At 29.2% G+C, this 24,926-nt stretch overlaps 1 protein-coding gene across 1 annotated transcript; it reads right to left on the reverse strand.

Annotated features, from left to right (window-relative positions):
• Positions 1–471: 471 nt before the first annotated feature.
• Positions 472–1,719, reverse strand: LOC109791302 (uncharacterized). The gene has a single exon (XM_020350585.3). The coding sequence runs from the start codon at positions 1,582–1,584 to the stop codon at positions 685–687; it is 900 nt and encodes a 299-aa protein (XP_020206174.2). The 5' UTR covers positions 1,585–1,719; the 3' UTR covers positions 472–684.
• Positions 1,720–24,926: the final 23,207 nt, after the last annotated feature.

Genomic DNA, 24,926 nt, shown 5'->3' on the forward strand with positions numbered 1-24,926 from the left:
GTGTAAGTACATATTATAGTGATACACGATATATATTAATTGTTGAATCATATTTAAAATCAATACTAAAATTATGTGTAAATATATTTCAAATAGATTTATACCTCTATATATATTGTATCTATAATAATTTTTGTATGGGATTATGTATATAATTTATTGTAGTGAATTAACCATATTTACATAATATTGATTAACCACATATTTAAGGTGAACAGTGGGTGGAAAATTTCTGAATGAGTAATGATAATCGGTACTTAAAAAACTTTTGATATACAAACAACTATTTATAAATAATAATTTTTATTTACAAGATTATTATTTTTTATTTTTATCTTTTCCTATCACATTATTTATGGCGCATCTCACACTTCTCATTCTTTTCTATAATTTTCTGACTTAATTGTAAAATTTCTGGTACAAATCAAATTTATCTTATCAAAATAAAAATATTAATGATCCATATAAAGCTAACAATTAACCTTTATTTTGTAGTGTTCATTTTTTTATTAATGCAAAGGAGCTAGCGTACCAAAAGTAAAGATACAATTTATGCAGTGTATAATTGTTATTCCCTCCCTTTACAAACATCACCCCTGTTCCAAGATTTTGTTTCACCTAATAGTCAATCATTTTGAACAATTGAACCATTCGACAATATTACACAATTTCCAAATCAAGAATTTAAAAATTACAACGCACAAATATAATAGAATTATTCAGAGAACCCGTGGTGTATCCACTTGAATTGATAAGTCCTGTGTTGTGTTGCTCCGTGACACCGCTCAAGAAAACACGGTTAACGATTTCACCTACCTTTTCGTGCCCATTCTGAAGACTCGCTTGAGCCTTCAACGACGAATTATTGGATTCTCCACTTTTGGCACCACCAGAGCTAGTCTTAGCTCCAACATTACAATGAGAACACGCACTACGCGACCATATACCAGTACGACGCGTTTTGACAATTACCTTACGCAATTCATCACTAGGGTGGTTGATAGGACCCTCCACTTCAACATCGAAACAGTGTTTCCTGAGTCGAATTTTGGCCTCCACAGAAAGACCAACATCTTTGGTCACATAATAGTGTGCCATAGTCACCATGTAGGCATGGTCGGAGTTAAATTTTTTCTTCATTTCGAGAACGAAAAGACCGTCTCTGAAGGAACAACCGTACGGAATAATAGTTGTCTCTAATGTGTAGTCTTGTTTTGCCCTAGTGAAGAACATTGGGGGGTTTCTAGAATCGATGCCACTTATCCCTCCACGAAGACCATCAAGACCAACCCTTGTGATTCTCAAAGCGAGTTCCATTTTGTTTTCAGAAAAATCGCCTAATCCGAAATACAATTTCTCAACACCGTTGTTGTCGCGGCTTGCCTTGAGATGAAAACCACAATGGTGTCTGTGATGACTTGTTTTGTATTTCACGCCCCAAACTTCTGTGTGGTCGTTTTCTTTGCTGATGCCCATGCAAACTTCGAAAGAGTCACCCCAACGTGCTATGGTACCTGTGGATCCAGCATCATAAGATGTACATGCGGTTCCAAGGTTAGTGTGACTACTATGAGCAGTTCCCATTGTATGTGTGTTTGTACGTGTATATGGCTAAATTCACACAATGATGGTTTGGTAAAATAACAAGGTTATAGAAGAGCCATAACCAGTTTGTGGAATGAGTATGTTAGTTGATGGAAGCATAATATTAATATGGTGGGGAATGGGGATATATTATATATTCAGAGAACCTTGCTATGATATTGACTTTTAAATTTTAGGTTGATGTGGTGTAGCATCGTTATGGCGAAAAGATTGAAGAATATGATTCCCGTAAGAGGCAAGGATCACCGCCAATAGAGAAATCCATGGATAATGGTTCTTGGCTTTTCTTGGTCGTTCAAAATTAATTGACAGAATAGAATCATGGAAACCAAACACCAAATGGCTAGGACATTGCATCGATTCTTGATTGAAGTTTTCAAATCAAATCCAGCTGACATCTTTCCAAAATAGGAAGACAACATCTGACCTTTTATTATTAGCGTGTTTCCTGTATATCGTACATTTTTAACTTTTGATTATACAACTCTATATACATAGCATTAAACTACGTAAACAAAATATTTTAACTTCTTTATAAACAACCCACCTGTTGAATAAAATTAATCTAAAGAGTGGCTTTCTCAGATGCTTCCAAACTATTCAAATATCAATAACATAACTTTTGCCTATTCAAAAACTAAATATATTGATTAATTAATCTTAAACTCGTTTGGAAAGGGGAAAAAGTTCTTCCATCACCTATTTTTCATTTACAAACATCAAGTTCAAGATTTTTACTTTTGGAAGAAATAGTTAAGTTATTACTTGAACTAACATGTGTCAGTGAATTTCGGTGGTGTCAGGAACTCTCACTTTAATATTTGATATTATCGTAATCAGCTTGAGAGAAGGACAACTAAAATTGAAATTTTAGGCTCAATAACAAAAAAAAAAATATTTTTATTAGTTTCTATAAAGTAAAAAGGTCATATAAAAAAATTCAATTTATATAATAAAGGGCTAGAAAGGCTAATTAAGGATGAACTTGAAGTCCATATTGAGGATGACTTATAGGACCTTGGAGATCCATGTAGAGGAAGGTTAAATCATCTACAATGCATGAAGAAATGGAATGAAAGCCTAAAGGAAGAAATCTGTCAAAAAAAAATTGGTTTAAGTGAGATTTTCTTGACTTAAGCAAAAATTTCATGCTTTTACTGTCAGCCCAAAATTGGCTTAAGGGAGAATTTTTGGCTTAAGCAAAATTCTTTGCTTTTGTTTTCTTGCTTAAGTGAGATTTTCTTGGCTTAAGCCAATTTCACTAGCGAGAATTGCAGTATTTGAGATTAAACTTTGAAGCTTATGAGAGAAGACTCGAGTTTCTCTTTGGGTTTTTGAATGAACCTTTGATTTATCAAGATTCACCACTACATTTCACTTCTTTAACAATATTTACCTACTTATATTTATTAAAATCTTACTATTTACTTTTGCTCACTCTTAAAAAAGATTCACGTCCCAACATAATACACGGGGAGCCTATTGTAGGAGTTATCATAGTACGGAATGAGTAGAGAAACAATCGAGAAGTAATTGATTGAATAACAAAGTGAGTTCTTGTTATTCTCTTCGAAAGAGAATTTTCATCATATTTACTGAGATTTGTTGTGTGATATTTGTATTCTTAATTTCCATTAGTGACTCAGTTAGATTCAAATATAATATTATTTATCTTAATAAGGGAATGGTAATCCTATTTTATAATGAAAATATGTTATTACGTAACTGGCTGCGATATTTGTACTCAATTAATTACTTAGGAATTACTCCAGAAGTCTTGGGACTATATATTCATTACCTAGTGTTGTGGAATAAGGAATTATCCACACAAGGTGTGATTTGCAGTAATTTGTGTTCTAGTTTGCTTCTAGGCATGACAACGGGACGGGGCGAGTTTTATATTCCCGCCCCCGCAAATTTAAATTGCCCCTGTCCCGCCCTCGATACTTGATAGGAGTAAAATCTGGGTACCCATTCCTATTCCTAGTGGGATTCGGGTCTTCTTGCCCCGTCCCCGTACCCCGTACCCCGCTCCTACCATTTTATTTATTTATTTTTATTTCTAATAAATATGAAATTTTTTTAGAAAAAATAAAATAAAAGCAATATAAATTTTTACATGTAAATATTTCTAATTTTGATTATATATATATATAAATAATTTTTTAATTATATTATTAAGTGGGGTAGGGGTGGGGGCAGGTACAAGGACGGGGCAAGGCGGGTACAGGGGCAGGGGCGGGGTGAGTATTGACATCCCCGTCCTCACTCCCAATTTTATCAATCGGGGAAAATCGAACCTGAACCCGGTAAACACGGATTTTTCTCGTCCAAATTGGGGCGAATTCGAACGGGTATCTACGAGGGCGGATTAGATTGCCATGCCTATTTACTTCTGATCGATGATTCAACTAGTTACATAATACATAACGTCATGCAAACTCTAAACCCTAAACCCTAAACAACATAGTTTCGTTTTATATAATAACCGCAAAAAAATAATCCTTATTTTCATTACAAGAAAAAGGACTTGTGACTACAAGATAAAATTTGTTACTATAAGTCAAATTTTTGTAGGTAAAAGTATAATAGACTTTGACCTGCAGACATCCCACCCATCAACTTTGAAGGGACTAGTAGTCTCTCAAAGTAAGTTTTACCTATAGACATATTTTTTTTTTACCTACAATAACATCAAAATATCATTATAAATTATACTTACAATTGGTAATTTGTGTGGAGTAAAAGTCAATAACTTATACATACAACCTCTAATCATAGATAAAGACCATTAACTTACACTTACAATCTCTTACTGTAATTATAAGTTGTAAACTTGTATCTATAACCTTCAAAGTATAAGTAAAAGTCATTAACTTTTACCAACAACCTCTAACAGTAGTTAAAAGTCATAAAAATAATAATAATAAATCCTTTATCTATTCTCTTTGCTCATTTCGTAGTTATACCTCTAGCTACATCTCTACTACTAATATTATTGTTGTTTAAGATTCAATTTATTTTCACTATTATTATCTTTAAATGATAAGAAAATGGAGCGAGCACTAGTGGAAAAAAGGCTTTTAAAATCGGTTATTTTTTACTTTTAAAATCGATTCCGTAACCGATTTTAAAAGAGCCGATTTTAAAAGTTAGACTTTTAAAATCGGTTAAATAACCGATCTTAAAAGTAAAGGTCAAGGAAAAAAAATTAAACTGGAATGGGCCGTTCCAAAAATGGAACGGGCCGTTCCAGATGGTGAAAAACACGAACTGAAGAACCTAACCCAGAACGGCCCGTTCTCCTTTCAGTACGGGTCGTACTGCAAGGAGAACGGGCCGTTCTCCTAGAAGAACAGGGCGTTCTCCATTCAGTACGACATGTACTGAAAGGAGAACGAGTCGTTCTCCATGCAGTGCGGCCCGTACTGGTAGGAGCACGGGCCGTTCTCCTTTCAGTACGGGCCGGGGACGTTCTCCTAGTAGAACGGGTCGTTCCAGCTTCCATTCCAGCTTCGAAATTTACCCAAACTACAACGAAAATACAGAACAGAATGAGAAAACAAAAAAAGATACAAGAAGAGGAAAACGAAAACGAAAACAATAACGGAATTTACCTCTTTAGAAAATCAGAGCGCGAGAGAGAGAATTCAAAAACGAATGGAGGGAAAGATTAAAGAGAATGAGATTGGAGGGAAATATAAAAGGTTTCTGACAAGAGTTTTAAAATCGGTTATTTCAGAACCGATTTTGTATACTACATACAAAATCGGTTCTGAAATAACCGATATTAAAAGTACCACTTTTAAGATCGGTCATAAAATAACCGATCTTAAAAGTACTTTTAAGATCGGTTATTTTATAACCGATCTTAAAAGTTATGTCTGATACAACTTTTAAAATCGGTTCTTTTGTAACCGATCTTAAAAGTGTGTCAGACACTACTTTTAAGATCGGTTACAAAAGAACCGATCTTAAAAGTACTTTTAAGATCGGTTAAATGTGAACCGATCTTAAAAGTATTCAGTTTATTTACAAAATTGCCACCGCGTCACTTTTAAGATCGGTTACAAGATAACCGATCTTAAAACTCCGATTTTAAACCCAATTTTTGCACTAGTGGACAATACTTGACAAACCACACTAAATCAAAACATCGAATTTTTTTTAATATTGGTGATCATTAAAATAAAAATAAAATAATGCAGGCAAGTAAAAATATTTAAAGGTAGCAACCATGCTTAATCAAAACACATTACAATAAAATGGAATTTTAGTAGCATTCAATATGATTTTTAATGACAATAAAAATTGTTGCTCCTTACCTCTAGTCAATGTTGTAAGATGAAGGTTGTTCTCTACTTATATATTCTTTAATTTTCTTATTTTTTAATTAATTATTTTATCTATAATTAATGTGAAACTTGTGTTTTTTCTTTAGTTTTTTAATTGTCTATCTTATCTCTTAAGAGATGTGAGACTTATAAGGTGAAAATTGTTTTTTACTTATATACTCTTTAATTATTTTATCTATAGTTCATGTGAGATTTGAATTTTTTCTTTATTTTTTTAATTGTCTCATCTCTTAAGAAATGTGAGATTTGCAAGATGAGAGTTATTTTCTACTTACATACTCTTTAATTATTTTATTTATAGTTGATGTGAGATTTAAGTTTTTTCTAATAAATAGTTATCGCTAATAATAAATTTTCGTGTGATGTAAATATATTTTTAATGGTTATTATATATTAATTATTAATATTTTTATTAGATAATAAAATATAAATAATTAATTTATTTCCATTAAATAATTATGATAATAATAAATTTTGTTGTAATGACATATCAATAAATCTAAAACAAAATAATGCTTTATCTTTAACAATAAGAGTTAATCACCTATACACTGTCAGTGTAAAGTTTTTTTTACACTGACAGCCAATCAGAGCCATTAATATTTAATAGTGCATTTTCAACTGTTCATTTAATTAAATTAAAATAAAAAGGTACTATTAACGGTTCTGATTAACTGCCCGTGTAAAAAACTTTACACCGACAATATATAGCTCTAACAATAATATATATAATGCTTAAGTTTAGATATTTTGAAGTCATGCGTAAGTTTAGTGCTTAATAATTAATGTCAATTTATGGAGTGAAATCGGAAGGTGCTTCTGGTTAAATAACTAGCATTTGAATTGGTTTTAGCCTAAAAAGGTAATAGAGACACGATATTCACGTCTTTTCATACACAAAAGATCAACTTTTATGATTATGATGATTATTTTATTTGCATAAATGTTTACTTTTGAATAATTAAAAATATTTAATAAAATATGTATATTTAAACAAGGGTTTCTTAAGGGTGCCAATTCTACTTGGACCCACACACCATAATGCCAAGAAGTTTAAACAATATATTTTAACTCAAGCGGCATAATCAAATGTCATTGGTTTAAATTTTATTTACGTACAAACTTTCTATTTATGAAAGCGTGAAGGACATTTTGAGGACCAACATCACCTTCGAGATCAATGTTGCATGAATAAAAAATAATCAAGTGTTACCACGTGGTAGAGAATTACAAGTTGGAGTGACAAAATTAATCTGTCATACGATAAATAACTACAGATTATGCTACTTCTTTGACTAGAAAATGAAAGAAAAATCTAAACTGTGAGAGGCAGGGGTTGTGAATGTGAAAGGCGAAAAAGGCATGTCAATTTTCTACTTTCCTCATTATGCACCCTCAAAAAATTGTAAACACAGTAAGGGCACATGAAACATGAAAAATGCAGTTGTAACTAGTTAGAGCTATGACCAAACCAAACAAAACAAGATTTTTAAAAACACCATTGAACACTACTAGAAATATCTCATTTATCCAAAAATTTTCATGCAAAAAAATATTAGTAGGAAATTATCGCAAAAATTCTTACAAATATAAATCTCTAATAAATTATTACAAATATTTTTATAATTTTAAATTTGCAGAAAATTTTTGCAAATTTTATTACAAAAATATTAATTATATGAATTTTTTGTTGCAAATAAAATTTTCTAAAAAAATTTGCAGGAATTTTTTTATTTTCTTACAAATTTTGTTTTAAATATAAATTTGCAAGTAAGTTATTTTTTTTGTGAGAAGTATTTCCTGCCAATTTTCTTATTTATGATTATTTTTATTAATTTAAAAATTGAAAATATTTTTGACACCTCCGTAAACATAAACACATTTCCGTCTTCCTTCACTGTTCACCTCCGCAACACCATTTTTCCTCATCACCGTCGCACAACACTTCTCAAGTAAGTCACCTCCGTAACCTCCGCACCTCCGTAAACGTAACCTCCGCACACCGCTCACTGTAACACTTCTCTCAGCTTTTCCTCATCACCTCCAATGTGCCACATCCACAACATTTCTCTCCTTTTCTCGTTCCGCATAACATCTGTTAGGGTTTTTGTTTTCTCTCCTTTTCCTAATTTTTCTCACCGCACAACACTTCATTTTTTGTGTGCTTTTGAATGTAGATTTGAAGTACCAACTCAAAGACAATGCTTGTAATCTGAAAAATGTAAAAGCAGATGTTGGCTGGAGGTAAGATCTTGGTTGGATATGTGTCTCGTTTATTGATTGCATACCTTATTTTAAACCACATTTTTGTTTGTTAAGAGCTAGCTAGGATTTGATTTACACCAGTTTTCTGCGTTCAAAGATAGCTAAATTGGTTTAGTGTCGGATTCTCAATTAGATGAAATAGATCGATCTGTTATTCTGGCAACAATGGTTAAAATAGCCCTGTTGAACGCACGGGTTATGTTAAGAAAATAAATGCAAATGACTGGGTGTTAAAATGTTCCTACCACACATTCGACTTTCTTATTTTAATGTAACAAATAACTGATCACTATAATTGATGCCAAATGCAGCAAAAGTAGGAAAAATAAGGAATTAAGGATGTCATTAGCATTGTTGCCTAAAAGCTCTGAAAAGATGAAATAGGTTTATACCGGAACGGAGACGTTAGGCTCAGTTAAAGCAGTAACCTGCTTGTGAAAAATTGACTTACAGGTAGAATAGATAGTTCAGTGATACCTAGATCAAGATGTCAATAAGTCATACACAAAAACACCGCCAATTGCTACTACATAAAATAGGAATAATGATAAGATTTTGCATTTTAAAATTAATAGTGTCACTAACTCTTGGGATCAATCAAAACAAAATTTTTTTGCAAGTGCTGCCTCAACCTATCTAGATTCTAGAGGTAGTTCATAATCAATATAGATTTTGGAAGAGGATCATAACCAGTTGAGTTCCTACCAAATGCTAATGTCTAAGCTCTGAAATTTATGCCAACAATTGGAATAAATTATACCTTGCTTGAATAGGCAAAAAACCCGAAAGCAATTAGATATATAATACTACACATATAATTAAAATTATCTGGCTAATATTGGTTTAATTTATATTTTTAAAGAAGCTTGGTCTAATTACAAACATCTAGTGTTGACACACTTGCACTGCTCTTTATTGGAGAAAATAGAGAAGGGTGCAATTTTTGTGTCTACTATTGCATATGTTGAACCATTTTTGGGAGAAAACAGAGAAAGACATTACATATGTGAGTGACACTGTTTAGTGAAAACTGGAAGTGAAGAGAGTCAAGTATAGATTAATGCATCAAAAGTGGAGATTGCTGTTCATTTTGGATGCTTACTGTGATTTCCTTTCAACATCTTCCCAAACTAAGATAGTTTTGGAAATGCATGTATACTTGTGTTCCTTCCAATGAGTAGCACTATATCATATATATAGTAGTCAAAGACTCTTAATTCTAAGTAGTAATTAGACATGGATTAAAAAACAAATTAAAATAGAAGGGAGAAACAAAAGAGAGAATGAAGAGAGAAAAATAGATTTGTATAGTTACTGAACTTTTGGGGGCTTCAGAATCAAAGCAGTCTGATTATGGACCTAAAAGACAAGAGAGAAAGAAAAAGCAGTCTGATTATATTTCAAGTTAGAATCAATAGCATCAAGTTAAATTTTAAGTTGTGTTAGAGCAAGTGTGAATTTGAGATTTTTATGCCTGTTTAGGCACCTACTCAACAGGATCAAGCAAGCTATTTGCTCTGTAACATATCATGAATATTATTTATTTTGATATTATGTCATGGGGTTCCACATTATAGCTTTTGAAAACGTATATGGGCTGCAACCAGAACAAACGTAAATGGGTTGTCATACATCAAAGCATAATGCTGGTTTAGACTTTAGAACGAAAAATCATCTTTATTATTGATTCATTACCGGCAATCGCTAAATTTAAAATTTCAAATAGAAATGTTGAACATAAAATGATTCATCTAATCATTACTCTCTATCTATCTATCTATGAGGTGGGTGCATTATTTTTCTTTAAGTATCTAATCAACCTATTGTGGTGACACTTTTTGTTTGTGGTGGTTGTCAGGCAAAGATACCAGATATTGAAAAGTGCTTAGACGTTGTTGCTACATTGCAAGCTAAGAAGGGTACTGGTGAGGTTCGTTTGGAGCCTTATTTTTTATAACAAATTATAGTAGTAAATATTATTTTGCCAAAAGATACTTAAAAGTTATTATCTTACAAAAATGTCTAGATATTATTGATGACAATGGTCAGATTAACTGATATTAGACAGCTGAAATATGAATTTCTATGCATCTTATTCTGTTCATACATATAATGTTGTGCTGTCAATGTATGTCATATTTTTTTGTGATGTTGATACATCCTCAAGACTCCGTGGTTCCTCAATAATATTTGAACAGATCACTAATTATATGGCTCATGACCTTGGCTTAGATGTATCCTTTTTTCCTTGTTGGCAGCTAGCGTATAGTTTCCTCACCTGAACTGAAGAGAGTCAAGTATAGATTAATGCATCAAAAGTGGAGATTGCTGTTCATTTTGGATGCTTACTGTGATTTCCTTTCAACATCTTCCCAAACTAAGATAGTTTTGGAAATGCATGTACACTTGTGTTCCTTCCAATGAGTAGCACTATGTCATATATATATAGTAGTCAAAGACTCTTAATTCTAAGTAGTAATTAGACATGGATTAAAAAACAAATTAAAATAGAAGGGAGAAACAAAAGAGAGAATGAAGAATCTCATTCACCTCCAAACCACTGCTTTATGAGATATACATTGGTGGCAGTCAGATCATAAAAGCTTACCAGCACTTTCTCTGAACTAATTTAAAAGTAAGAAAGTTACCCATATTTGATCCCTTCTCCATTAAAACTCAGTTATCATTTTTTCCTTTGAACACCGCCACTTAGTACTTGGACAACATATTTGTATGATGGCTTTCCAGGGTCTCATGGGACAAAAATAGATTTGTATAGTTACTGAACTTTTGGGGGCTTCAGAATCAAAGCCATATCAATGGAAAGCAAACATATTTATTTTTGTTTATATGGAATAGATTTAGTTATATGAGATTATAAGGATGGAAAGTTCTTTTTTACTAGCCAATTTATAGGCTCCACTTGATAAATGAATTAATATTTTAAGTTGATCAATAAACACATAAATTTGAGTTTAGACGGCAACGTCTATGTGCTTTGAATCATGTGATAGTTGGTGTAGACAGGTCATGCATGTTGTGGTCCCTTCATGCAGCGGCCTTCAAACGGCTATGCTTTATGTTTGGTGAAAAATAAAAATCAAACGCTTCACTTGCAGATATATAATGTTGAAATAAATGGTGCTTGTTACTTTTGTTTTTCATTCTTTAACCGTCAAAACTGCTTCACTTGCAGTTTTGCTGATTCAAATTTGAAAAATAGAAATGTTATTTTCAGCATTAAAACTGTTAGGAAACAGATACTGGTTGGGATTTTCTTTAACAAATGCTTATTTTAATAGCATTAGAATATTAAAAAAAATTATAAAAAATTACCTGCGATTTTTCTTAGGAAATTTACTTGCGAATTTGAAATTTTGCAGAAAATTTACCTACAAAATTTTAATTTTGCAGAAAATTTACTTGGGAAATTTTAATTTTGCAAGAAATTTACTTGCAAATTTTAATTTTCGTGGAAAATTTCTTGCAAAAATTTTGTGGATTTTAAAATTTGTAGAATATTTTTTGCAAATTTTTTAAGAATTTTTTTTCCACAAGAAAGTTTGCTGCCATTTTTCTTTTGTAAGAAAGTTTTCTATAGATTTTTTTTATAGTAAAAATCATAAGAATTTTTTTTGCGAATTTTGAAATTAGCAAGAAACAATTATCCACGAAGGTATTAGCTGCGAAAATAAATTTGTAGAAAAATTCGCAAAAAAACTTATTTCCTACAAATTTTAATGAAAAATTCCTAGGAAAATTCTTAGGTAATAGAAGAAATTCTAGTAGTGGAAGTAAGTGTTGTATACATTTCATTTATTTGTAATTTCAATTATACTCAATTAATTGTTAACTTTAATTATTTAATAATTTAAAGGCTAAGTTTGAAGTTCACTCTCAAGCTCATGTACAATATGTCTTCAAATCATTTAACACAAAATGGAGTGACTATAGGCAAAAATTATGAAATTAAAGGAATGATGGAACACGTAGTAGAGATGAATTGATTGCAATGGTTCCAGCAGGAATAAATACAGATCATTGGGCTTCTTATGTTGACTATCGTCTAACTTAAAAAATGAAGGTACTATAAACTAATTTTTTTTTATCCTTAATATTTTATGCACATGGATTTGTTAATTTTCTTTTATTGTGAATAGGAAATTTCCCAAAAAAATAAGGATAATAGAAAGAGGCAAACATTTCCTCACACTGGTGGATCCAAGAGCATTGCAAGAAAGAGACATGAGATGGTAAAATAAAAATTGAAAAATAAAAATTCATAACATATCATAAATTCAAAAACAGAAATATGGTTTAGAGACTTAAAACAAAAATTCAAAACATAACATATACTAAAAAAGTTTAAAGAAATTACTGAGAATGGAAATCATCTAGAATGTGCCAATAATACATCTTATCCACCATATAACACTGAATGACAATAGGATATCAACATTATCTACATGTACATGTGATTGTGTGGTAAAATGTTAATCCTGTTTATCATCTTCCTTTACTTCAGGTTGTAATTCCTCAAGAACAAGTTGTTGTTGGGGTACATCGTTAATGACTTCAAGAAAAAATATAATGTCATTTCATCATTTACTGTATAGTATCAATTTGGTAGTAAGTGATTCACTATAGTTTGACTACAATGAAATAAAATCTGCTATAATTGTCCTTAGTGATATATTGCATTGTCCTTAATGATACATTGTATAGCCCAATTGTTTAGCAATTGAAGTTATCAATTCTCATTGACAATATTACCAAATCCAGTGTTTGAAATGCTGTACATTGGGTCTTTTTTCTTGCACGATTCACAACTGTGAATTATAATCATCAACCGCTTGTGTTTGGCATTCTGGAACTAGAACGGCCCGTTCTGAAACCAGAACGGCCTGTTCTGGTTGCACTCTTGGGGTGTTAATTTTACATTTGGAAATGATCTGGTGTGCGATCATCTAGTGCATATGGTGTTGTAGAAATAACTGCATTTTCAAGGGGGAGGAATTTTGACAGGGTTGCCATGAATACACAACATGGTCCTAGCTTAGACACAATAAGAAAAAATTCCAATACAGCTTTGATCAGTGGGTATCCAATCCGCGAGCATGTATTTCTCTACAGGAAGATCAAAGTTCAACGACATGCGGAATAGCTGATGGAGGGTATTTTAAAAGGTCTTGAGTAATCAAAGGAATGGACTTTTTACGGTGGTAATAAGAACACCACGTGGTTCATGGCATTAATACTGCTGCTGGAATCTGATACTACTATGATGGTCAAAATAATCATTAGGAAAAGGTAGGTTATCATATAGAGTTAGTGAAAACTCAAATCCACACTACTCAAATCAACATGGGTCATCAGAGGGTGGAAGAGGTGAACCCTATAAGAGATATATATAAACAAAATTAGAGCAGACTTTAAGAATGGTCATGCATCTAAGAAAGTACGATTGTGCTTAGTAGTCAAAGGCATGATTCTTCAGACAAGGGGTGCTCTTAAGGGAAGCACGAGCATACTCCGTCAATATAGGGGTGTGTTTCTTTCAACCATAGAGATGCTCCAAAGATAACCATGATCGTGCTTCATATATAGCACGAGTGTGCTTCCTCTTGAAGCACAGTCATACTTTAGGAAAGTATGGTCGTGCATGGCTTTAAAGTTCAAAGTTGGTCAATTTTATCTCTTAAGTGCATTGATTTTATCTTTTTAAGTATTTTCTATGTTTGTTGCACACTTAACCAGAAAAGTGAAGTTTTGTCAAAGATTTTACAATAAAATAGGACAAAATGGTAGTGAATAACATGTCATTATGCATCATATCAAGGATTTAACAAAAGGCTCACAACAAGGCTTGAGAAAGTAAAAGTGAGAGAGCCAAACAAGATTTAAAGGATGGATAATTAAAAGACCTTTTTACAACAATTATATATTGAATTGGTATAAAATGTTTCCTTTTATATTAGTTAAACCTATAAATAATTTAAAAACTAATGTTCTACATTGATTCTTTTGTAACAGGTATAGAAAAGTTAAAATTTTTAATTAAGCCATCGCTTTTTTTTATTTATTATTACATTATTTATTTAATAATCAATGTAAAAAAATTTCTTAGGTTAAAATACGATCTTATATCCATTAGTCACATGATGTTTTAATGATAATAAACACATATGTTTTACCTAAAGAAATTTTTTTTAAGTCATAAGACGAATAATGCTCTTTGAGAGATGAATGCACTAAGACAGTTTGTTATCTTGACAAAAGTGTTTGATAGGCGAAATACTTCATGTGCAAGACATATGCTTTGTATCATATCATTTATGAGGTCTGAAACATGAATCAATGTTTATGTATATTATTTCTTAACAAATCGAAGCAAAATAACTTCCTCGATATCCATAATGACAAAAAAGAAGGAAGACATACTTTTCAACAAAAAAATAAAAGCGAATCTCGTGAATCACAGGAATCTTTAGAAAAAAGTTGTTTTGAACTAACATAGGCATAACTTCACTCATTTGGTATGTAAAAGGTGATAAGTAACTTCTTTGATAAGATAAAAAGTGATTATTTGGTGAAAGTGTTTAATGCACCAACAAACACTTCTCTCAACAAGAAACAAAGATGAAGACATATGAAACAAGTCTATAAGAGACACTCCAGGATTTACAACGATCATCTTCATTAAAGCCCTATAAAATGAAGTTTGAAATTAAGAAAGAATAGAGTAGCACAAAGAGAGATCAATCAGTGCAAAAATTGTATTCTTTCTTTATGTAAAAAGTCTATGCACTTAATTGGTTGTATCATATTTTAATAGTAAGACGAAACAATAGAGTTAGCTTACCCAGTTTTAATTTTGTGTTATTGCATTGAGCTTAGAGAGACTTGTTTGTAAAAAGATGCTTGATTTTTGAGCCTAAAGAGACTTAATTATCTGTAAAAGAATATTTGGTTGTAGAGCTTAGAGAGACTTGTCTGTAAAAGAATACTTGGTTGTTAAATTCTAAAGAGACTTTGTGTTAAAATAATACTTGAGTAGTTGCTTGAAGATGCAAATAAAAAAATACTTAGGTTTGAGCTAGAAGTAGCTTGGTAAAAGAATACTTGTATCTTTGCATAAGATAGTGGAACTTGTTCTGATTGGATCAGGAATTGGACATAGTCTTAGTGGTTGAGACGAACTGATATAAAAATACTTTGTATTTATTTTCTTGTATCTTCATCTATACTTCTTCATATAGTTATTACATTATTTTTGAAAAGTGCAAGTTTTTGAGTGACACTATTTAACCTCTTTTTAATATTTCTCTTTTCTTTATATTTTATTGTAAAATGTCAATTTTATACTAGTGATTAATTTCATAGCTAAGTAAAAGGGCTAAAACATGTGAAAATATGGTGTCCCATCAAAGAGTTAAAAATCCTAATTGTGGTGATTACAAAATAAAATCACATTATTTATGATTGAACACTCATGACACATTTATATAGTATGTGGCACATCCGAAAATTGTGAATATTGTTAGTGTAATTGGGACTCATTCAATAGTTAGAAATTAGAATATGATAAGATATGATAAAATAATTAATCTACTTTGTTGTAATAAGTTTATTTTGTCAATAGGATATACTAATCTTATCCCACCCTTTATCACACTTTATTAATTTAGTATATTTTTTTATCCCACGCCTTATCACACCTTATTAATTTAATATATTTTTTTATCTTGAATTTAGAAATAAAATGATAAGATTAGAGTTGAATTTAGAAATAACATGATTAGAGAAAAAAAAAGGGTATAACATAATAGAGTGTGCAAGCAAAACAATAAAAGAGGAAATCCAACATTTAATGGTTGTGCCTCGCTTGATGTTCAAAATCAATTCAAGCCTAGCATCTTTCCAAATTATTATTTTTTGTCAGCAAAAAAAATGTTTTATAAGAGGTACAAGGTACCTAACCCATATACAAGTAATACAAATGGTTACCCCACTCAAACAAGTCACCCAAGGTTAGATTTAATTTGCCTACGAAAAAGAACAAGTTATGCACTAATCATGAGATGCAAACTCGAATGGGGCAAAAATAAAGCTTTCCCCACCCTTACAATGTATCCATTATCTTATAATACTACTACCTACTAAAATATAATGTAGTATATAGAGTGCAAATAAGACATCCCATCAATCCTGTAGTGATGTTTGTCCCAAGCATCGACAAATGTTCACCGCCCAAGCATCATGATTTCCATATAAGGATGTTCATACCACAATTTTACCATCCAAATTTTAGTTTTAGTTCAATACCTTTACTTTACTCTAATCTTGGTTCACAATTGAAGTTCTGGAAAAGGCTAAGAGTCACCCTTGGGTAAGGATTTTTCCCCTTTATGGTTAATTGTTTCTCTCTTGTAATGGATTTTAGTAAGATGTTGAGGTTTACTCCTTCCATGTCTAGCTAATTTTCTATTTGTGAATTGAATGTTTTCTTTTTATATCTATTTGATTATTTTAGCATTTTTATTTTATATTGGTTGATTAATATTGCATGATTATATTTTGTTAATTAATAGAACCCTAAAATAACCAGGCTTGGAAAACTTGTACGATCAAACTGAATTTCTATGCTTTTTAATTAGATTTATTATTTAATCGCATTCTCCACACGAATGCTTTTCCCTCATAGAAATTCTTTATGATAAATTAGAGTGTGTTTGGATGAGAGATTTTAATGGGGTAATTTAATTTTTTTTTTGAAGAATTTTAAATGTTTTGGGATTAATGTTTTGTTTAGATGAAAAAATTATAAAGAACTCGAAATTTAAGTATTTGTGAAATCCCTTAAAATTGTAAAATTTCAAATTCTCCAAAAAAAAAAAGTAAGAATTTAAAATTTTTCTTTCTCCTTTTTCTCCTACCTCCACTCCTCTCTTTCAAAGTCAACATAAAATAACGATAGTTTTTTTAATTATTGAATATTCAAAATTAATTTTAAATTATTAATATTATCCAATATTAGTTTTTATAATTTATTAATATTTTGAATTAGATAATATTTAATTTTATAAAATTTAATCTTAAAATTTCAATATATATATATATATATATGTTTAAAATTAATTTTACTCATAGTAGAAATCAAATTGTCTTATCAAAACTAAAAATGTAAAATTTAACAAACATAAAACATTTTAAATGATGAAAATTAAAATTAAAATAATTTAAATTCTAAAAATTTCAAATTCTTTAAATTTTTTAAATTCTTAGTTCAAAGACACTATATATTATGATTTTACAAGGTAAATGATTGTTAATTTCCATGAACAAAAGGGATTACATAACAACTTGATAAGTAAAATTGGCAACAAGGGTTGGAATTCATACAATTCATATTGGAAGTAATTGTTGTCAACCAAATCACAACTCTAAAATTTTTAATCTTGACATCACTGTTGTAATTTCTCAATTGTTATTTTTTATCATATTCTCTCCAATCAAATTTCTAATTCTTTAAATTCAATATCTAGACTTTATTCATTGTTGTTTCAATCGTAATAAGGTATTCTTGCATTAAATGTATTTTACACGCAACACCTTCTCTCAACAATATTGACGAAGACAAACATTTCTTGCAATTTCATCATCATCCATGACCTTCATTCACAAAGTATGCCACATTTCGTCATGCGTCATTTTTTGTTTCATTTCATGCCTTATTTTGCTGTTCCTTATTTTCTTCCCTTGTCTCATCCTCGATTCCCATCCCCTTATTCTCCAAGTCTTGCCCCTGCCACCACCAGTTACGCCATTTATGCCATTATTAGTTTTATAGCCTTTTTTTAAGGATTTTTTTTACTATTCATATTATGTAAAATATGTTCTATTTCTGTCATTATTATTGGTTTTGGATGGCAAAAAAAGTGTATATTTTTTTTAAAAAAATAATTCACTTTCTGCATTGTCAGGTTTAGACAACAATATGTGGGTGATTAACTTAACTTTCTATATCGGTTATTGGTACACTAGTAATGTAAAATATGTTTTATTTTCCATTAAGGGTGCCTACACTAGTGATTTTTTTACTCAAGAATTAGTCACCCTTAAAGTTTATTGCCCCTCTCTATGGGTGTATTACGGGAGAATCAAACTCAGGTCCTCGCTTACAAACTATGTGTGTGTGTGTGTTTTCAATTGATATACACCCATTAGGTCAAATGATGTCATTTAATTATAAATACAATCACTCATAGCATTTAAAATAGTAATAACATATTCCAAATGAAAAACTATTAAAAAAATAAATAATATATACTTAAATATTATATCATCGCTGGAAAGAAGAATTGCATGGTATGAGACCATGATGTTTCGACCAATCTTCATATCACGCATAGCTACATTAATTTTTTTTTTTAATTTACAGAAGAGTTCATAACATACCAAATGAAAATTATTAGTTGGGACTTTATTATCTTCAACCGTGTAATAATCTTTCTCTATAATCACACATTTAAATCCATTCTTGTCACATAATCATTTAATATGCAGAATGTTCCATTAAAATAAAAATAAAAAAGACAAAACAGATGAATTTGCTTGAATAATGGATATTTTAAACTTATTTAATTATTTCATTCTTTTGGTGAATAATTTACTTATTTCATTAAATTCATCAGGTACAAAAGGATTAATGTTTGCCAATTTAAAGTTAGAGGATTTTACTCATTAATTTTTAGTTTCTTGCATGACTTTGTGCAGCCAACGCAAGCAAACAGAACATAACTTAATTTCTTCAAAGCACCTTGTGTGGATAGGCAAAATGCCATGTTGCAATACTTGGATATATGCTCCAAGACTTTTGGTTAAAGCACAACTAGTGCGGATAATTAAACCAAAAGCACTTGAAAATGGATATATTCTCCAAAAGGACCAAAACTCCTGCCCAACCAAGATAATACAAGCTGTTGGTTAAAACATATTATAATGGAAAATGTTAATAATACTCTCTTTTAACATTTTTTTTTATCACAATCTTTTATTATTTGATGCATGCTGCACAAAATATATGATCCACTGAGTTGTCTTATCCAACCAATAAATAATGTAGAGCAGTAGCTCAAATGGTCTATAATTAATAAATGTAATGGATTCCGACTGTTATCTGGATTCCAAAATGGAGGTTAAGAAAAATCTACCGTTATAAAATTAATTAATTCCAAGCATTTTTCTTTTGAGATTTCCAAATTTTGTATCTCAGTTATTTTGGACTCGTTTGACACGTATTGGGCCGGCTTGATTGGATAACTCTGTTGATTTTGTTGATACAAAGTATCGTATTGGAGAAATAAGCTAAATCATCGAATCCGATTCATCTCATAATGAATCACTTTAATCAAGCTTTTGGCGTAGGATAAGATTTGAAATATATTAGGTTTGATGTATTTTCTTTCTCGGTAAATTATTAGGTTGGAGGTATAAGTTTTATAGAAACAACTTTTAAATCAAATCTCTTGGTCGAGTTGTAATAAGTCTTGTTTTAGGATATGAGGTTGATTTAATACACTCAGATTTAATTTTTATCTATATTAAAATAATGTTTAGTTAGTGAAAATCATATATTATAAATATAAATTAGTTCTTAATTATTAACTTTGAGACACTATGTATACCCTATTCAAGAGATAATTTTTTTTAAATACTATCATGATATTCAACTATTTTAAGTAATAATTAACTTTAAATCATTTAATGTGTATTATTTATTTAATTTTTAATAGAAAAGGATTTAAAAGAATTATTATTAGACTCTAATTATGTAAATCAATAAAAAGTAGGCTAGCAAGCCAATCAAATTATGCATACAAAATTTTAATAATTCATATTTCAAAAACAATCAATTATGCATATAAATTATATAAATTAAATTAAAAGAGAATTAAAATTTATTTGTGAATTGATATATTAATATATAGAAAATTTGTTAATATGTTCTTTAAAAATAACACACACATATATATATAAAGATATTTGTTTACTCTTGAAATAAGTTTACCTAAACTTATTTTGTTCAATATATTATGTTCTACATCAAATTTTAACAATTTAACTACTAAGTTTAAAATTTTTAATACATAGATCAATTATGCAAATTTTTAAAAAAAATTAAAAATTATTTTATACTTCGATTTATTAATTCAAATCAATGTATAAAATATTTTTATGATTATATGTTAATTTAAATTAATGAAATAAAGTATCAAATGAATTTTTTTTTTAAAAAAAAAGATTACAATCTTGATCTATATATTAAGAACTTTAAATTTAACCGTTGGATCATTGAAATTTGATGTAAAACATGAGTTGTGAAACAGAGAAAGAGTAGGTACTCTCTCTATTGTCTTAAACAAAGCTGATAAAATTATCTGTAAATATTAAATGGATAAAATTGTAAGTTAGATGGGTACTACAGCTAAAGTCAAGGTTTCATCACCAAAATACAAAATCCAATATGCAACTTGAAATCATGCTGATAAACAACACACGATAATTTGAGCGAGACAAATTCAAAAGGGAGAAAACACACAAGTGAGAAAACATTCCTCTTCTGTTAAAGTTAATTTGAATTGATAGCCTATCTAAAATAAATCTCCAAAGAAAACCAAAATCCTTGGGAAAATGGAGCATAACTCTTCTAAAAATATTAAAAACAATGCACATGTTAATTATTATATATAATTAAAATTTATAATAAACTTTATATATATATATATATATATATATATATATATATATATATATTATATTTGAATATATAAATTATATTTAAAATTATTATGCATAAATATTTTGAATATATAAATTATATATATTTAGATTATTATACATAAATATTTTGAATGCATAAATTATATTTTATAATAAAAAAATTATTTATTGATAATTTATTTTAAATTATTCATATTTAATACATAAATAATTATAACAAATAAAAATTAAATTAGATAAGAGAATAAAAATATCTCTACAAATTCTTTAATTGAAGAAAAATTCTTAAAAATATTCTTGTATAAAATAAAAAATTTGTGTTTAATATATAAAAGTTAATAACTAAATTAATGAGAAGAATAAGAAAACAGCTGAGATTGTAATTAAAAAAGTGTAAGCTATCAAATGAGCTTCTACACAAAGAGAATCACCCTAAAGCAGTTATAAAAATTTCCAACAATCCATCTTTAAAGACTCCTTCTCCAAGTCAAGGAAAAGATTCTTATTTAATAGGATTTCGACATATCGTATCTATAACTCGTATCACTCACGAAAATTGAAAATAAAAGATCCTAATATATAATAGGATTTCGAATTTTTAATTATATATCTAAATTAACGCTAGGTAGCTTTTGTTTTTGGTCCATTCATTTTTGCATCAGTGGATTCTTGCTTGCATGACGTTATATATGCACTTGTAAACGGGTTTAAGGTAACATTACACCTTTTCATATAATGATCTTTGCTGTTAAAAAAAAATGCAGTATTACGTACGTAAGGGGGCCATAACGCAAAGAAACTGAAAAAAGAAAAAAAATTGCAATGCAGTATAGTTCGTGTGGAAAATACCCCTTTGCGTGTGGAAAATACCCCTTTGCAACACATGATAATGGATATATTCTCCAAATCAAAGACTTCTGGTCGAAGCACTACTTGTGCGGCCAGCGCATTAATATTGGAGATCTAATATTTGGAAAAATATACTTGTACTGTTGTACACCCAAAGATGCTAATGAGAAAGAGATACAAGAGAAAAAAAGTAGAGAATATGATTTGATAAGAAGAGAGATAAAGTAGAATAAGAAAAAAATTATTAAGTTGATTAAGAATATCAAAGTGTTCGTGATCTCCATTAATCACTGTATGATATATATTTTAGAAAATATTAATAATATATAATCACATATCAGTTAAGAATTATGTAGTGAAAGACTACGTAATAATTTTTCAAGTTGATGTAACAGTAAAATTATGAATGTCCTAAAATCATTGCTGATAATATTTTCAGAAACTCTTATCCATCCGAATAATGAGTCCAAGATGTTGATTAAAATATATCATATCATATCATAACTTTGCATAAACAAGTAACACATTGGATTCCTTTCCTTGCGTCTATATATATCAAGCTTAGTGAGTAGGTAACCTTAAGGCAAAGAGAGGTGAATAGGAAGTAGTAAGATCGAATGACAAGCCCTTCTTTGATGAAAAGAATCCTCGAAATGATTGAGGCTGAGCAAGCAGGGAAAGGGTCCTATTACGGTGCTCCAAACTATGGTACTTCAAACTCATTCAACAACCAAGGCAACGGGAACCAGGATTTCTCAGGTGCAAGCATCAACAGTGGCAACCATGTAGGAAACCGTAACTGGTATCGCACCTCAAACCACCAAGGTGAACGTGTTATTCATAACAATGGTAATTTCCATGGTAATGGCAACGGGGGATTCATCGAGGGTGGTCGTGTTGACTTTGACTCCTCAACTAGGAACTACTACCCCCCTGGACGTTATTATTAATATCTGTATTTCGTGTGTGCTGGGAAACTATATGTTGTATTACCAATAAATAATGTTGACCTGAAACTCTAATGCTCTACAATAAATGGAATGGTTTTCTAGTGTTATATAAACCCTGAAATGTTGTAATGATGTTACTAGCACGTTTTCTAACATACTATTTTGAATGGATGTGAAAGGCACACATCAGGATCCACGATCAAACATGCATTATATTTAGGGAGTTGTACGCTACCTTCAAAGATGGAAGGATTTTAATATATTTTTCTATGTAAACTCATAAAAGATTTAAACAAAATTAATTTAATTATAAAATAAATAATCCAAATTATACTTATAAAATAAAAAATAAGATAAAATTATAGAGATTAAAATTATAAGATTTCAATAATATTATAAAATATTAAAAAAATAAAAAAAATTAATAAATAGTAGAAATAAAAAATTATTAAAATTAAAATATATAAATTCAAAAATTTAAGACAAAAAGATAAAAAAATATACTTAAAAAATTATTGAAATTAAAATATAGAAATTCAAAAATTTTAAGTGAAAAGATAAAAATATACTTAAAAAATTATTAAAATTAAACTATTTCAATATATAATAATATTGTTACAAATAAATTAGAATATATAAAATAAAAATAAAATGACTAAATAATTTAAAAATGGAAAAAATAAAATATCATAAATATTATTTAAATAAATTTTTAAAAATATATAATATAAAAAACTGTACCGATATCCTCTCAAATAACATGGATATCATAAAATTTCTCTTATATTTATGCGTCAATAGACAATACTATGTATTGTTGGTTTGATCGATACAACTGTCAAAGTTAATTGAAATCGAAAATAGTTGACACTAATTTAGCGTCCACGTGATTTATAGTAAGTTAATTGAAAGCCTATAGTGTAGTTTTATAATTACTTTTAGATCAATTTAACTATTATGAGTAATTTTTTTAGGATTATTATGAAAATATTATAAAACATTAGACATATATAATAAAAAAATAAATTATATATATAACAAAGACATAATACCAATCATGATAATAAATTCTTACAAATAATATATAAGTAAATAAATAAAAATAATCATCACATATACAAATATATTTGTCTATTTAACACAATAGTAAAATTATACTAAAAAATAAAGAGAGATAAATTTCGACACCTCTTATAAAAGGGACACTCAACCAACATCAATGTGCTGCCAAAATAATGCTAACTCAACATTTAAAAATGAGTAAAATGTCATTTTGGCCTTTGACTTTGTGAGATGATGTTATAGTAGTCTCTGACATATAAAAAATAATAAATTAATTCTTAATTTCTTTTATTCGTTACTCATTTTAGTCTTTATTGTCAATCAAGATACCAAAATAACATGAAAGAGTCATCCAAATAAATATTATTATTTTAATTCCTAACATATATATACAACTTACTATCATTTTAACCTCTAAATTTTAAAAATTTGCAAGGAGTGAGACTTGAAATTAGATTGCTTAAGTAGTTAAAACAAATTTGGTCACAAAACCATGTTGATTTAATCAATAACTTACAAAGTTTATTTATATATGATATATGATATCTAAAATATAAATTAACTCAAAATTCATTGGATATTTGAACTCCTTTGTATATGATAAATTACATTTAAAACAAAATCATTTCGAACTCATAAAATAATTAATCAAATTATAAATGGGGTGTTGGTATTCTTCTTTTAATTTCACTGGTAAAGAAAAGATTTTTAAAATTGGTTATTTTTAATTTTTAAAATTAATTTTTTGATCAATTTTAAAAGAGTAAATTTTAAAAATTATAGGAACAACACCATTTGAAATTGGTTAGAACTTAACTAATTTTGAAAAGATTTTTAAAATTGATTAAATTTTAACCTTGCAAAAGTGTGTTATTTTTAAAATTAGTCTCCTCTTAATCAATTTTTAAAATCTCAATTTTAAAAGTGTTTTTTACGATAGTATTTCTTCCATTAATGTTCATCAACAATCTTATATTACTAAAACTAAAAAGGATAAAGGAAAAAAAAAAGGATTTTTATTTTATGAACCTTAATGTTTGTATTGTGAAAGAAATGA

This window comes from Cajanus cajan, chromosome 1 (assembly GCF_000230855.2).
Source record: "Cajanus cajan strain Asha chromosome 1, NIPB_CcT2T_4, whole genome shotgun sequence".
Classification (NCBI taxonomy): Eukaryota; Viridiplantae; Streptophyta; class Magnoliopsida; order Fabales; family Fabaceae; genus Cajanus; species Cajanus cajan.